We start from the raw sequence: 18112 nt of genomic DNA, 5'->3' as shown, positions 1-18112 counted from the left end.
TCTCTCCTGTCTTTGTGTCGAAGTCTATAGCATACGTGACAGCACTAGGAAGGTCTGATACAGTTTCTGATTCAATAACCTGTCCTTAAGGAAAGGTTCCTCTCTACCTCCCCAACTATATATTTTAAAAACAAAACCAAAAATGTTTAAAGTGTATTTCAGAACAGTCAGTTTGCTCTCTTGAGCACAATAAAAAAAATTCCCTCTGTTGTAAAAAAAAAATACTATGTAAGTTTATTATAATTTAGGAACATGAGTAAAAGGAAAGTATTTTACAATAGCTTAAAATCCATGGCAATCTCTCCTGTCTTTGTGTCGAAGTCTATAGCATACGTGACAGCACTAGGAAGGTCTGATACAGTTTCTGATTCAATAACAGAACTGAAGAAATAGACAGCTTGCTTGCAGTGGGGATTCCACTCACTTTTTTAGAGTTAAAAGTGAAAGCAGTCAAAACCCTATGATATTATTACTAGACAGTAATAATGCAGTAAGAGTTCTTTTTCCCAGTTCAGTGTACAACGATCAGATAGTTATCACTTCCATTGCCATCCATTTCATTATAGGAATGCATAATTTGAAACACCATATGCTACACTTCACACTGAAGTCACAGAGGGAAAAAATGGATTTGGTTACAGAATATTTAGATAGAATACTGAAAATACTCACTCCTTCCCCCTCAAAATTTTTTGCTTTTCTTAAACCGAGGAAAGGGATTTGTATGAATAAATTCTACTTTGCGCTAACATCATATTTAAGTTCTGAATGTGGTTCCAAACTATGGGAGCATTTGGATCCAATTCAGACTCTTCCATTTTAAGGTACATCTCCTGTTCCCCCCCCAAAAATGAACAGATAGTTCTACTAGTTCTGTCTACATACCATTCAAACAGTGTAACAAAGACATAAACCAAGCATGGCCAAGAGAGATGCATTTTTCAGCACTGTAATCTAATAGACTTTGACATAATGAATTGGATTGAAGAAATACCTTTTCATTTGAAATTTGCATCAGTCCTGTACTAACGGAGATATCGGCAGCAAGATGATATTCCATCCACAGAACTGCTCCATGGCTCTTTCCTGTCCTGGGGAGAGGTGGAGGATCAAAACCTGTTACTTTATACAATACTGACAGCTTAAAGGCTGCACCCATTCCTCACATAGTTTAGGTGAGAGCTGTAAAAGCATGAACAACTTGTTTCCTTGAAAAAAAGCTGAACAGCTGAATGACTTGGTAAATGGGTAGCAACTTTTAAAGTATCTGCAGATATGAAACCTAAAAAAGGCAAAGTAGATGAGAGTATGTCATAACTAAATCTGCTCAGAACCGTAGTCATTTAACAGGCACTCGGTAACATGGCATAAATTATACAGCATATTTGGAGAGTGCTTCCTTCAGAGATCCCAGCCGCTATTGTTTCTGAATTCTGAGGAAATATGTACCAGACATACCATCTCAATTCAAGCGTCTGCTCCACAAGGAGCAGAGGTCATGCTAGCATGTCACCTGTAAATACAACAACTGGTGCAAAGGCACAGAGACCCCAGGCAGACGGTTCTGGATTTTGTGAAACCTTGAATTTTGTTTCACACATGTAATTACTGCAGTGTTTGAGTTACATAAGCTCTAGATAGTTAAAAATAACTTTCCCGTTTTTTAATTCTGAACAGCATTACAAGTTTGAACAGAATTAAGTACAATCTGTAGGTAGATTATAGTGAAAAATATCTCAGAAGACATGTAACAAATATCGAGATTGTCAGAATTATAGTTAAAAGGAAGATTAGCGTACACTTTAAAGCTATTGAACAGAATAACCTGGTCTAGTGGAAGGTATCCCTGTCCATGGCAGGGAGGTCAGAACTAGATGATCCTTAAGGTCCCTTCTAACAAAACCATTCTATGATTCTGTGATAACTGGGAAAGCTAAATAGGAGCTTTCTCTGCAAGAACTCAGCAACAGGGAACAAACAGAAAGATTAAAAACATCCAGACAATGGTTTATTTTCCTCTAAACTATAAATTAATCTATTTAAGTTTAAATCATTGTAACATCTAGAAATGTTATCTTTGAAACACAGGCATATTATCTAAGAAATTACCCTTACTATTATAGCCTATTGTGAACAGCCACAGGAAATTTGCGTCAGAGTAACTTCCAGAACTTTAGGTCACATTATTAAAAACTGTCAAGTATGTTCCCAGTAGTTAACTGTAATACACAAAGAGCTTGAATATGAGGTAAGCAAAAAATGGATGATGACAAGAATATTTATTGCAATGAGAAAACTCACCGTAAAAGATTCACAGAACCCTCTGTGCTGAGACAGTGTTGTGGTACAGTCTTTCTGAAGTCAAATGTCAAAACTTCCTGGGGGTCAGAGAGTGACTTGCAAGGATATTCCCACAGAGGATGCGGTTCTGCTTCCTTGGATTCCCTAAAATTCAGAGAATTCTGAAGAAAGAAAGTAATAAAACTATCTGAAAACAAACCAAAGGCAAACAGTCCTTGTTTTCAAGTTAATTATGTGTCCTGAATACAGAGTATTTAAGCAACAAAGTTGCAAGAGGACAGGACTGCACTCCTTAGGCACAAGGGAAAATACGTACTACATGCACGAACTAATTGCTATGACTATGGTCCTCAGTAGCAAAACAGAAACGGGCACTTTCAAAATACAATGCATTTCACTGTTCTTCTCCCTTGAGACGAATTCTACTCTAGAACTGCCTGTACTCCTCCACAATGACTATTAAAAGCAATCTAAATGGCTAACTCAAATACAGATATCAACAATACAGCTCTAGAAACTGATACAAAAAACATTCACCCTTCATATCTATTTCTCAGAAGTCAAAAAGCCTTTTTCTCTTTCAAAAGTACCTGCCAGGGCAAGTAAGGGTAGCAGGATTCATCTATGAACAATTCCCAAATGATTTGATTTCAAGCTCAGAATAAAATTTTGAGAACGGTACTTTTCCTTTCTGAATGAACAGAAGTATTTTCAAAACAGTGCAAAGCACTGAAGAGTTTGACAAATGAGAAGAAACATACAACCCCAAAACCCACGCCACAGAAGTCGCTGTTTTGCAAGAACTAAATAGCCACCGTATTTATGAAAAATTAAAACAATGGTGTTCTGCCTAACATACAAGTTTTTTAACAGTCACTAAACACTTTTTCAAGCCAAGGTGAGTTTTGTTCTGTTTTGCTGAGACTTGTTTTGCTGAAACTATTTTCAGTCTTCTTACTTTAATCATATCATCCATAGTCTGGACATCAAAACCTTCACAGGTGCCACATGGACTTCGGATTCTCCATAAGTCCTAAAAAAGAACAGAGGATTTTGTTTGGTTTTATTAAAGGAAACAGGAAATCTTAAAATCATTTTAGCTGTAGATTAGACATTTGATTAACAAGCCATATAAAGACTCTTTACTATCTATATATTCCTAAACAATTAGAACTACTGCAAAAAGAAGATTGTGTAATTCTGGGAAAGTATTTTGCAAGTCAGTTGATTTTAGCCACTCTTTTCAAGTCCTGGAAAGAATCTGCCACATTTCCTACCATCTCTATGCATAGCTTACTTTAGAGTAGTTACGGATTTGCCAAGAGTAAATCCTTACAGCCCTCTCCTTTCCACTACCCAGTGCTCCCAGTTCATCAAACATCTTACAACCTATTGGACTACTATACTTCCCTTTAGCACTCCAAAGGTCAGTAAAATCATTTTAGGCACTTCATACTATGCCTCTCATTGACTTTAGCAATCCACTGGACAGACAATGATTCAGTTCAATTTTAGCCTTTTCTTAGACTGCATTAATGGTCTCTTAACAGAACAAGAACATTCACTAGCTGTGGATCTATAAATTTTATTACTTGTTCATTGTTGCACTTGGCAATCTCAAATGTTCCTGCTTTCCAAGATGGTAGCATTTAAATAAATGCTGTTATAATTTATGCCTGAATACACCATGAACTGGAGTGACTATAACGAATTTCTGAATGGTCCACCTGACAAAACTATCAAATCAGATAGGTAGCATCCCGCTCCCTAAATGCAACTATAGACTAAACAAATTTATACCTGAAGTAATTTCATCAAATTCTTTCTCCTGGATCCAGCTTTTGCTAATTGCTTAACTGTAATGACATATCCCTATTCTGGCAAGACAGAAGCCTACTGAACCAGTTCTGCAGAATACCTTACAACACTATGTTTGTTCCTTCTCTCTAACCAAGAACTAGCAATTGCAGAGGTTATTTAAAAAAGCCCCACAGATTCCGGTCTTTGAGTTTAGATTCACCATTGAACAAAGAAGAAAATGTAAAATTAAAGCAATGGTTCAATGGTTTTTATAATAGCTTCATGGGAGGAAACACAAGTTAAATGTTCAATCAAAACAGCTACGTGGAATCATCTCTGAACACAATCCTGTACATAAAGTGTAAAACTGAGGTTCAGGTAACAGGAATGTTACTCTACATTCTGCTACTAAATTGCTGAATAACCTTAAGTCACCTTAAGATGACTCTATGTGCTCCAGTTTCTTCATCCAGAACATGAAGACAATAATGCTTACTTCCTTACAAAATGCTTTGCGTTCTAGAGAAGTAAATCCTCTAGATAAGAGAGCATGGAATTAAAATTAACTGCTTATTTCAATCTGATTACTGTTGATTAGTCTTAAACATCTGTTTCCTATTACAAGATTCAGATTTACATTATTTACTCAGTATATATTTAAATTTTCTACATTTTTGCAGAAAAATAAAAGGTACGTAGAAACATGCAGTGTAGCCAATTAGTCCCAGAGCAAAAAAGAACAGACATATTTTCACATGCACAAATCAAAGGCAGAAGTAAGAGAACAGTAAGGTTAAAGAGCATTCGAATAAGGAGACTGTTAAGGGGGAGAAGGCTCAGACACAAAACTACACAGCTGGTAAACCACACAGAGGGAAGAAAAGAGAGAGAAAAGAGCTGCCATTTTTAACAGATAAACTGAAGGTTATTTTTATGCAAAAACACATTAGATTATAGGCATTTTTTTATTTATAGATATATATATTTTAGTTACACACTTTCAGACTAAAGAGTTTCCTCACTTAAGCTACAGGAAAAAAAATCTGCATATTAATTATGAAAGAACTTATTTAATTTCCATTGTCATTGTAGGTAAACTCTTCGCAATCTTTACTGATCAAGTCCTTAATAATTGCAAAAAAGTATATACCTTTGTACAATTTCTGAAAAATTACTTTTAAAGTATTTTTAAGATATGACCCCTACGATGCTCAAATTTAGAGCTGTGCACAGCCTCAAGTGGTTAAAAAAACCCAACATTCAATTATGAATCCTGCCTACAGTCTTACACTTGTAAATCATCATTTTAAAACCTGTTATTTTGCAGAATATCTAATTTTATAAGTAAACACAATTCTCACATGCTTCAGCAATATCTCTCTAATCTAAAGAAATATTTTAAAACATTCAGCCCTTTCATTTAAAATGGTAAACTTACTCGAGTTAATTTTCTGACAAGAGATGGCAGAAATAGCAAAACTCATCTTCAAGATGTCAAATATTCTTTTCTCAGGTGGTAAGTGCAAAACATATCAAAGTGGACAGTATTAAGATGAGATAAACTTGTCGTTAAAAAAATCCTGGAAGAGTACTCAATTTTAAGTCACATTGTGTAAATATCAAATGCATAGTTCTAAACAATCTCACCTGAAATTCCACAATCATCATGTGCAAAGATGCAGATTGAGGTAGGACAGTGACATCACTGCTAAGGTGACTGGTTACAGCTGTTCTAGCATACCAAAAATACAGGTTATGCCACGGCAACAAACTTGTAGTAAAAAACGGCTCCCCCACAAGAACAGAAATCTTGGCAAAGAAAGGAGGACATAAAAAGCATTACAATGAAGAACAACAACTCAAAAACACAGGCTGTTTGTATCTGCAATAGTTGACAATGCTATATAGAAGGTGAAGTCATCCAGATAAAAACTTATACTGCTCCCTAAGGATTTAACTGCTGCATACTGCATATACTGCACACTGCATATACTGCACACCAGACATCTTTCTGTGGTTTTAGTTAGCAAATTTTTAAATTAATTTTCCTGCAACAAAGTTTGAGAGAAAAATATTGCAGTTTTAAGTTGGAAGACTTTGTAGTAAGTCACAGAATTTTGGAATTTTTAATCTAAGAATGTTCGTACTTCCAAACAGACTGCATTCTTCTGAGTGGATTGAGAAAGAAGAGCTATAGCCTAGTAGAATATATGCAGTTAAACCAGTTTAACTGCCCTTACAACTGGTGTAGACTATGCAGGAAGGGAAAGTCACTCCCTTTCAAAAACAAAGCAAAACCTCTCCCACAGTCTTTAAACTAAGCCTCATTTAGTGTCAGTGGGACAAGGGCTGCACCATCTACTCATTATACTTTATATGAACTGGGATATAATGTGATTCATTGTGGTTACAATAGCGCAGTAGGAAAGCAATGTTCATTTTCACCTTCAACTCCCCACAACCCCACTGACATTCAGTACTGGACAACATACCTTTTTATCATCCAAATGAGAAGATGTCAGCAACTCAGGACGTGCTTCAATTATTTTAATTTTATCTTCAAGACGATTTGCTTTAAAAAACTAAAAATAGAAGCATATTGTCTTTATCAAAAGCTACAGCTGAGACTCAAATCCATACTAAAATAATAATTTTATTAAAAACCAACAAAAAGAAAGCAATAGACAAAAGAGATTTTTAAAAGAACTGCCTACCATAACTCATCAGGATGATACAAGTCTGTTCTTGAAGGGTGCGTGCACTTAGAGCCAACATGTCACACCTAGTGAGCTAAAGCACATGCTCTACATATTCCTTCAATTAAGTATTTAAAAAGACAGGTAACACCAAAGTTGCCTCACCTTCATTCATTTGTACTTTGAAGCACATGGGAAGGACAGTCAAGAAAGATAAAAATTACTTGAACTATGCATACACTGCATATTTGGCTTCTGTTTGAGAACAGGTTTGCATCCTAATTTGCCTACTATTCATGTTTTTGGACTCCTAAGCCACAGGCTGATAGACCTCTTTCAAATATATAGTGCCAACTAAAACAGGCACAGACGAACAATGACTTCAGGAAGCTGCTTCCAGTCACTTCTCAGACATTAGTTCCCTCTCCTGAAGAGCCTCCACCCCACTGGCAGGGCCTTCTGTGCTCTACCCCAAGGAAGCAGCTGAAACATCGCTTGCAGTTAAGACCCACTGCCTGCTATCTCCTAAGAGCCAAACAGCAGGCATTCCCAACTTGTCTCAGTTGGAAGACAGAACTGCCAGATGCCACTTTCCCGGTAAGACTGATGCAAGCTATGGGATGCTCTCACATCCCACCAATCCTCAGAAACAAACAGCTTGGCTTTTATCACCAATGCAATGAGGGCAGCAGAGCAGTAGCTCAAGCAGACAAGCCAACAGGCATCTGCAAAGAGAGGTCAAGCACTGGCAATCATAATTCCCTCTGCTCAGCTCAACTTCCCCAGTGGCCTATTCAGCTTGTGGCTAAAGCTATGAGATTGGATATATCTCTGATCGGATGTATTGCTCCAAGGATCTGCAAATACCAGGAAAAAATAAGAACTCCTCCGCCCCAACATACCCCACCTCCCACAGTCTTGTCAAATTGTATGATCAAATACATTCATTAAACTGACTTAGCCTCCAAGCAATTGATGCAAGGACAATCAAAGGCATCAGCTGTGGCCTTAGAAATGCCATGAGTTCATTTACTGCTTTAACAGAAAATGGAATACTCACTTTTTCCATGACAGAACACGACACAGCAGAGTTTTCTAATGTAAACACCTGAAGAAAATACACAATAGTTAGTCAAACCAGCTTTATAATTTTTATTTAAAAGAATATATAAACGAACAATGAAGGAGCTATTTTGATGTCCTAGTGAACACAGTTCATAAGAACCATGCATCTATTCCACAGCCCACTGTCATGTACCTTTTTAACAACAACAAAAACACCCCCATAACTACAGGTTAAATAATGTTGTTTTCACAGCCAAACAAGAAAAAAACCCAACAGAATGCAAATATTTATTTTCCATTTTTAAGATGCACATAGCATATTAACATTTGCTCCAGGCATATATTTACTTCTGAACAAATGCAAGCATATTGCCCTTGTGCTGAACTAATCTCCAGTAGTGCTTACTCCTTGTAAACATTGCTTAACATGATCTGACTTCCTCAGCTGGAAAGAGTTCAGATGTACAATGCAGCACAGCAGCCTTTTGAAGTAAGAAAAAAAAAAAAGGTTTTATTCAAAACTGATGAATAGTTAGGCAAAACGCTGCTACAGGGCTAGGAAAATATTATGGAAATCTCTGTCTGCCCTATTCATTTCCTCTCTTCTCAGTAGTCATCTATGACTAGCCACTATTAAAGACAAAAATACAGGGGCCATGGATCACTGGTTTAACTCAGCATGTTTATTTATTTCTATGAATTGCCTAGCATCTTCCTCAGGATTATACTACATTACACATTCCCAGTTACTCAGTCCAACTAAAATAGATTTTAGTTTGAAGAGCCTCATGAGAGAACACATCAAGTACGGTATATACGTAAGTGAGACAGCCAGGCAGCTCTCGTTTACACACAGACTCACTATTCTTATTGATTCCTATCTTGCTGTTATAGACCTTCCACTTCAGACTAGATAATAAATGTAATTATAGAATTGCAAACATAAAAGAAGAAAAAAAAAACCTGCCAGACATTTAGGTCGGCAGAAAAAGTATTTCCGAAAGCACCATGTTACAAAATGGCAAACAGGAAACAGCTTAATCAGAGATGAATTTAACCTCCACTTCAACACAATGGGAACCTCTTTCTCACTTGTCACTGAAGAGGCACTGGAAACAATAATGGGCTGGAAATGCTGAACTATATGAGAGAACTGAAAATACCAAGCTAAAACGCAAAGTTCAGAAAAAACACAAAGTAGTACTCTACCTGCTTTGCTCCAAGATAGTGAGCCAGCACAGGGAGCAGACTGCCATCACTGATACAAAGGCAAACACTATCTGTTTTCAGAACCTACAGAAAATAAATAGTCATTGTTATTCCTATTCCAGATGAAAAAGTTTTCAAATTCTAGACATTTTGGTGGCATTTTTTTCCCACTTTATACAGTTCTATATCAAATAAGGACTGGGAGATACAGTGATTAATGTAACTACTTCAAGGAGAACAGAATACTGTAAGAAATGTTCATGTAATCCCCTTGTTTTAGGTCAGAAAAAGTTTGCCCAAATAGTATTGGGTGTCCTTATTCAACTACCAGTACTCCTTCTAATAATACACAGAGCTGCTACAAATTCCTATGCAAAACCAGCTGCTTACAATTTAGAAAAAGGAATACCAAAGTTTTAATGACAAAATATAACTTACATCTGCTGATGTAAATAAAATATACTTTGTGAGCAAAGTCCTTTAGCAAGGGAGAAACAAAGTCCATAAATAATTATTGCAAATAAAACAATACATGCATCTATCACAGAAGCCAAAACACCTACACGCAACATGCACTCACTTTCATCAAAGATTCGATGTATTGGCGTGTTCGGTTCTGATCATTTAATTCCCCAAAGCGTGGTCTATTCCAAAGAAGATGAGCCTGACACCTACAAACAGGGCTCTCAACACGAACATCTGCTTTATTCTCCTCTTCTCCTCTGGAAAAAAATTTCAATGAAGTATTAACTACAGCACCAGTAACATGTTTTCGCAAACAGGCACAATCATGCATTTTTGCTACTATGCACATTAATGCATATGAACTACGGATTCCACTGTTACTTGTTCAAATTTACTACTTCTCCAGGGACATTTTTGTAGCTTTGTATTTCCAAATGAAAAGAAGAGAAAGAGCCAATTTTCACCTTTTTTTAAAGACAAAACCAAGAACCCCCTAACTTTCCCACTAATCGTGATGGTTAGATATTTTAGACTTTGATCTTTTAGAAAAAACTTACTCATTTGGATTCCTAAGTAAAAAGGGCACATAAAATTCAGACATTAACTTTTAAAGCTGGCACCGATTTTTCAAAATGTTACCTGCTATTGTCAGCACAACCAACATGATAAAGCTCTTTTTAATTTGAGCAAAAGACATTAATCTCAAAAAGGCAGTGTTGACTAGGAAAATAGAAAATGGAAACAGAATGGCAATTATTTCACACCTTTACCTATATGCCACCTCAGCTGATCTATACTTTAGGATTTCCAGGAACCAACCACGAGTGGTTTTTGTTTCTCTGTCACAGACCACCACCACCAGGTATAAGGCAGGAGCCTGCAGTCCAAACCTCAACTGTGTTTTTATGCATAACGTGTTTTGTTTTTTTTTCACCCGTGCATTGCCCATGAAGTAGCTTTTAATAATTTTCTAGTCTTTAGGTTCTTATCTGGCCCTTCTACAAAATAGCTGCTCTAAGAGCAGCAAATACTCAAGCTTGGAGTAAAATACCACCCCTCTTCACACACATGTATTGTTACCTGGCTTTCTGCAGCTTATACCACACAGAGTACTCATCACGACAGGCAGTCAGGTACACTTTCTCGCCCTGGAGAACTGGCTCCTCATTTGGAAGAAAATATACACACTGCATCCAGTGATCTCTCCACTGAAAAGGTTTGATAAACAAAACCTTAGGAATTAACTCATAAATAGTAAATGGAAAGTAAACAAATAGCAGGAATCAATTAGTAAGAATCGACACAACTTTGAAGCACTGATGTACAACTAGTTGAAAGAATCTTGTTCACATCAGCAAGGTTCAATAAGGAGTAATACCGTATATTGAATAAACATACTTTATATAGATTTCTTACAACAGAATAAGCCTGAGACCACTGGCTTGCTGACTAGCTAAGCTTGTATTTTAATCAAATGAAAAACAAATCCAAATACAGATTGCATTTATTAATGCAGTTTCGCCACTTACGTTAGAAGCCTGTATTGAATTGCTGACAGTGACCAGTGGTTGGAGCCTCATGAATCAAATGAGGTCACTTAGTGTCACTCTGATATGACAGAACAAGTTATTTTGTGTTTCAAAAAAGCTATTTTCTGCACTGTAAATATTCCAAGCTGATCGGTCATTCTAAGCTGACTGAATGCCCTGAACTTTGATAGTTCCAAATTGTACTCTCAAACAATCATTTTGTAGCTTCCTTTTGACTAAGTTGATCCTACTAGTAAATACATTCATACAAAACCCCATGAGTCTCATTTAATAGTGATCTCCTATTCCTATAAATATCCAGTATCAACCCAGCATTTTCCTATACCAGCCTTTTTTATGGGAGTATAAATATATCACCAAAAAATCAACACTTCTATGGAAACTTAATAGAAGAACTACATGGAAGCAAACCACAGACTAATATTTTGACCAGGGATAGAGACTAGTTAAGGAAAAATATACGGAAATCTTTGTTTTATTTCTTGAAAACAGAAGAAATAAAAGGAATAAAATAAAAATATCTGGAAGGCAGCTTCAGTTTTTAAGCTTTACATTAAAGAAAACCTAAAACGGGTACATACTATAGTTAACATTTCTATTATTTGCTTATTTAGCATCTTCCAATACATAAAACATTAGCGAAGTTCCTATGTAGTTTAAGGGACAGCTGCTCAAAACACCCAGTACAGCCTTTACTCAAAATAGTCACCGATAGTCACCCCTGATGACAGTATCTGGAGGCTCAGTATTTTACCTGGAAAGCAGAAGTGGATTTTACCCAGTACGGAGCCATTGTGCAATTTATCATCCCAGAGGGGTCCATGTCCATATCCCACCAGGAAAGCACGATTTGTGCCTTGCCAGATTTTACAGGCTCCAGCTGCACGCTATAGCATGTAGAAGCACTCCTTACTGGCTTACTGAAATCCACACTGCAGAGAAGCATGACAATTGTAAAAGGAAATAGTTTAGCATTCTTCAGAAATTCTCACTAGCTTCCTAAGCTGAATACACAACTTAAATAAAAGGCATAACAGGAAAATTTTGTTTTGAACAAAACAACGCCTACCTTACCTGAACATTGTCACCACATCACTAAGGATAGTGAAGTCACTTAAAGGCATCTGGTTCAGTTGGATATCACAAACAGAAGGAACACCTGGACAGTTCTCCATTTCTGAAGGGGAGACAATAATTTTTTCACCGTCCTCTGCTTCGACATGAACAGGAAACAGTTTGCTCCAGGACCACATTCTTTTGGACTCCACTAATTGGACATATACTGTTGCCCTGTGAGGCACTGCCTCACATCCTTCCTGAGTGTTCAAAACAAACGGTAAACACATTCAACAAGTCTGACTTACTAACATGCATGAGAACTAAATCAATTGAAATGTGAACCAATCTAAAGAAAAGTTGGATGGGAGCTTTGAAATCCTGAACACAAATTATTTCAGAGACTTCTATAACATCAGAGCACATCCTCTTTGCCTTTCTATCTCTGAAATATGAGACACGTATCTATCCTGTTCAGTGTGGTTCAGCAAGGCCAGATTACTTTATTAACCATGCAACATTAATCAGTTTTCTAGCCTCAGTTAAACCTGCATTTCCATTCTTACTCTGAAAGAGATCCATCTCGAGCTTCTCAAGGCAGAAAACTACTAAGCTATCAACATTACAACAGAGTTTGTGATTGCAATGAGTAAATAAGAAAAAAAAATAGCTCAGATATTTATGCAATGACAACTTTGTATCCATGTTTAAACAGCAGAAAACATATAAGTTGTTCTAAAAAAACCCTACTGTGAACTAAGGGCTAACTGTGAAGTCCAAGAAAAACGCTTTTACAAAAAAGACTAATTACATTTTAGAGTTTTATATGGAGAGCAGAAAAAAATTATGCAGTGCTATTGTCTTTATATGTAAACTGGTGAAATGAAACCTAGAAACCCGAATAAGGTTTTGTCATCCACATTTTAATTAAAGGAAAAAATTAGAAAGAGTAAAATAGAAAGTCCTAAAATTATACCTATAGATGTTATGTCCAAAAAATGGATATTAATTTGATTACAGTGTTTAAAGCATTTCCACAGGCAAAAAGCACGTGGAGCAGCAAGATCTTCTTAGGAAAAAAATAAAAATGAACAGATGTCTGGGAGGTGAAGCCCATCAAATTTAGGAGAAAGATTTCATTTTTTAAAATATATTGGAACAAACTACTAAGGAAAGTTCCAAATCAGAACTGGACACCTTTCTGAAAGACATTTGTTAACCAGCAAGTTATTGGTTTTAACATAATGCAACTAAATGTAATTTCAGAGCCTGTGATTTACAATATGAACCCCAATAGCTTTATTCTAGGAATGAATCTATTAAGTTATTCACTGAATAAGAAATTAGCACAGCTGATGGTGTACTTACAAAGGATACAGAAGCCTAAATTAAGTACAAACTCTATCCTACTCCAAGAAAGAAAGAAGAGTTTCTCTCGGGAAAAATGTGACTATTGTCACTATCAATTTCTATTTTCTTACCTGTACAAGATACTTGTGTGCATGCTCATAGGTTGGTAAAGCTCCTTCTCCTATCAGCTCCGTATCAAATAATTCTGTTACCAGGATGTTTGCACGACATTGCATATCTCCATCTAAAAAGACACAATTTAATATTGTAATATTAAGACTTTATGTAAGTCTTTCAAGAAGATGCTATCCTGAAAACACAAGTAATTAAAAAAACACCAAATTTATTCCTGTTAGAGAACCTGCTGAAGACTGCAAATTATTTTCCTTTAAAAGCTTACTAGGAAATACAAATGACTACTGTAATACTATTACAACACTTCCTTCTGAAGTAAATTTCCAACATTACTTTCTAGACAGTAAAGGATTTGCTTGTTGTAATTAAAAACATACGGAAAATAAGACATATCCCTTCACGGTTTTGAGGTACTTATTAATTTTTTTCAACCCTAGGCTATTTTTCTCACCTGGGCCAACTGTGACTTCAGTGGAGTGCTTGTTGATTACCTTGATCTTGTCACGAAAACCATTTTTCTCCACTATCTTCACAGCAGCATTAGCCATGGGCTTGAAAACCTGGAAATAGCAAGAGTATAACAAACTGGTCAGCTAACATTGGCTTTCAAAAATGAAATGTATGTATTCAAGACATTAAATAAATAAATTAATTAATAAAAGAACCCAAAACAACCAGCACTGAAATGGTCACTGACATATGCCAAAAATCTGCTCCTATTAACAGCGTAACTGTGAAGAGAATTTTCGTTTCCTACAGAACAAAGAGAAGAATAGAGACAGTATACAGCTTGAAAGTAACAGAACAATGAAGAATGTGTTGAAAGGGCTTAATGTCCATATCCAGTCTTCAAACTCAGAAAATTTAAATATTCTACTCAGCCACACAATCTGACTACTTAAGACAAGACATTTGTGGCCACTTTGGAAACTAGAACAATCCTCTCCAATTGCTTCCTGTGTCTACATGAAAGAGGACTGTCCCTGAAAAATGATCATAGGATAAAATCCTAGATTTAAAAAAAAAAAAAAGTAGATTTTTACTTGGATAAAAATCACACAGCACTCTTTCAATTATGACCTACCGACAAGTGAATCTCCTCTCTGTTTCTTCAAATGCATTAAAAAAAGCTAAGCTGGCCAAAATATTCCTGTTATTACCCTTAATATAAGTAATAGCTGCTAATGACCATCAGAGTGTTTCTTAACTGCCAGTAAAAAAAGGAGAGGTTCTGTCTCATCATGAAGAGATGGAAAAACCAGTTGGAGACAGTCTCTTTATTATGATGTGGTCCATGTTATGATGAAGTGGTCTGAGAACCAATCTCCAAGAGTTGAAACTTATGAAGATCAGCAATACGGTTAAGGAATACTCACATTTTTCAAAAGCTTGGATAAAGTTTTCCACATTACACTTGAGTTTTGATAAGAAGCAGAGAAGACAGAATACTATAAAACTTGACTTAGCAATTTTAATCTGTACATTTACAGAAACTGTCACAAAAATGAAAAATGTACTATACCTTTTCAACCACGTTCTTGTAAGAAATAAGTGTTCTTGACACATAAAAGTACCATGCTTGCACTTCAGAAGCCACAATCCAAAATAGCAAATGCATCCAGTCCACTGATCATGCAGACAGAACAACTGCGCTGAAGCTCTAAAAAGAGGCTATGAACACGCATGCAGAAGAAGTACATATAACCCGTAACAAAGACTTACCTCAATTGCATAGCAGAAGTCTGCACCTGCTGAAGCTGCCATCATAGACAGGAGTCCTGTGCCTGTCCCTATGTCTAGAACAATTGCTTTCTCACCTCTTTCTTTTACTCTGCTCACGGCAGCACGAATACCTTGGTAATATTTCATATTCTGTGGAGAAGAAAAAACAAAACAAACATCAGCAATCTTTTATCCATTTATACTTTTAATTTTTGTGTAGAAATTTTGCGTTCTCCAGTTATGAGTTTATAATCAGAAAAAGGCCTACAGACATTCTTTAAGCTATACAGTCACATCAAAGCCATTTTCAGCAAAAGCAAGTGCTTGTGGGTGGAGGAATCAGTCCATTTAAAGTACATCAATTTTTATCACAATATTCACATCAGCACTGATCAGTCAGCTGTTTATAGTGCATGCACAGTTTACAAATGCAATATATTTTCTGGAGCAAATAACACTAAGATCCACGTGAGATACTACTGCTTTTCTCATTACTTTTCCCCTGCAGCATCACTCAAATAGTTATATAGTGCCTATGACAGCACAAGAGCTAAAGTATCTCGGATTTAGATTCCTCTCTACATCTACTCAAAAACATTCATACGTGAAAAGCAACATGCGTAAATACTGGGTCTTGGTTATGTGCCATTAAGTGGGGCTACAAACATACCAGCATTAACAATGGGAAAAAAACCTAATGTTGTCATCTGTCAGCTACAGTACACATACTGAAATACATGCTTATATTTACTCCGTAACAGGCTATTGTAAGATGTTCCTTTCCAAATGACTTATCAAGCCTTTCCAAAGAATAAACTATCCTTGGACATTATAAATTTGGAGGTCTGCTGGATCCTTTTTTGAACAATTCTAGTTAACACTTCTGATATGTAATTCCAGTAGAGTTGTTTTAATTACCGAGGTACAACTTGCTCTGCATGGCTCATTAAATGTCTGATCCCACTGGCATGTTTCAATTCAATATGAATTCAAGACTCATACTGTAGGCACCATAAAAGTCTTTAAAAAGTTTATTGACAAAATGGTTGACTAAATGGTTAGAGCAGAAAGAACATTTAAACTATTCCCTCCAGAGTTTATCATGTCTGTAGATACGGTATCTCAATTTTCTTCTCAATCCTAAGCAGTGAATAACAGCTAAAAATACCACAAAAGAATAAAGATAAACTTTACTTATATTCCTATAAAAACTAAGAAGCCTAGATTCACATTCACAGCCTTTGAGATTTCAACTAATGAACTCGCTCAGTCAAAAATGTCAAACATAAAACAGCAAAATCAGCTACTGAATGTAAACATCACGTTCTGCAGTAAACAACAGAACACTAGAGTCGGATGTAAGACGGCATCTGTTGATCTAAGAGCAGCTCTGGTATCTTACAGGGTACAAATTTGATCATTTCATTTTCAGAGAAACCTGTATACTCATGCAGTGACAGCTATTCAAGAGAAAGGAAATGGGTACTTTCTCACCATTCCAAAGTTTTTTGCTTCTATACTTACTCTGTCTTTATCATGAAGCATATCTGCATAGCGTGACCTACAATAAAAAAAAAATTCAGTCAAAATACTGCATACTGCAAAGCACAACAGAACTGCGAGATCTTATATAGCCTCCTTTGTTTTCTCTTACTAACGCAACTGGTCCCCGTGGCCCATAAATGCACAGAAAACTGACATGCTCTTTGAGGATCTGAACTGTTTTCCAAATCTAAGAAATAACGTCATTTCAGTGATCTGGTCATCAGCATATAAATGAACAAATTAGATGCTGGCATATATCCTCTCTTCATCAATGACCCAATACACAGACCTATGGACAAACAGCTGTGAAATAATAGCTGGGACAGAGGTTCATACAGAGCAATACATAGCAATGAAAGACAGCCTACTAATGGTCTATCATTTGTTACCAAGATTTAAATTTCTTTGGTCATCATTTCTTGATGGGTCGCACTACTTAAAAATATCCCAAAATCTAATCTTCCCAACTTCTCTAGCTGTTACATTAAGCTCTTAAAATGTTACTACCAGAACAATGGCAACAACTGGCAATTATTTGTTGCTCTGGGGATTTAAAAAAAATTAAGTCAATGCATTTTGCCACAACTCAGTCACTGTCAGTATTAAGATCAGCACGTCAGAAAACATTTACAAAAATTGAGAAGGAAACTACTTGGAGAATACTTTACAAAATTCTACATTTACAGTTCTGCCCTGTACAACACAGCACATTGTAACATTTAGACTATCCTACAAGCTGTTCATCTCATGCCCTTGGAACTTCTACAGAGATAAACCCAAAAACTGTCACAAAATCAAGTTGGGTTTGCTCTTTTTTGTAGCTTTAGTGGAACTACAAGCTATTTTTCCAGCGTACCTTGCGATTTCCTGATGGTAGTCATAGTTCTCATCCTGTTCTAACCATTCCATTGCGCCTGTGGTTGGATTAGCTCGTCCACAAAAGGTCTTCATAGTCAATCTCAATTTGTGCACTTTTGCTGCTTTGGCTTCAGTATAATACCCAAAACACTGGCTGGGGGCGGGGGAACAACCAAAAAAAACCACAATACTTCAATACTTCCAGTGAAAACAACAGACTTTACTTTAGGTCTGAATACATATGTATGCTTTCCCTATTACACCTGCCTTGGCCAGAGGCACTGGTGACTGCCTTACACTTTTTCTATAAGGATGTTTTATGCTCAAATCTGTCACCCAGCCCTGTTCAGGAACTCAGCC

At 36.4% G+C, this 18112-nt stretch overlaps 1 protein-coding gene across 1 annotated transcript; it reads right to left on the bottom strand.

The window, feature by feature from the left end:
- Window positions 1–272: 272 nt before the first annotated feature.
- On the bottom strand, window positions 273–17852 carry PRMT7 (protein arginine methyltransferase 7). The gene is given in 17 exon segments (XM_009701745.1): window positions 273–458; window positions 995–1091; window positions 2302–2462; window positions 3260–3334; window positions 5749–5910; window positions 6594–6683; window positions 7858–7905; window positions 9072–9155; window positions 9652–9793; window positions 10617–10744; window positions 11841–12018; window positions 12161–12402; window positions 13624–13736; window positions 14079–14187; window positions 15350–15499; window positions 16874–16910; window positions 17751–17852. Coding segments are annotated over 17 exon segments (2097 nt in total). The 5' UTR covers window positions 17846–17852.
- Window positions 17853–18112: the final 260 nt, after the last annotated feature.

The sequence above is a fragment of the Cariama cristata genome, unplaced genomic scaffold (genome assembly GCF_000690535.1).
Source record: "Cariama cristata isolate BGI_N322 unplaced genomic scaffold, ASM69053v1 scaffold29836, whole genome shotgun sequence".
In the NCBI taxonomy this organism is placed as follows: domain Eukaryota; kingdom Metazoa; phylum Chordata; class Aves; order Cariamiformes; family Cariamidae; genus Cariama; species Cariama cristata.
Note: the sequence above shows the minus strand (reverse complement) of the source record. Positions and strands in the feature narration are given on the sequence as shown.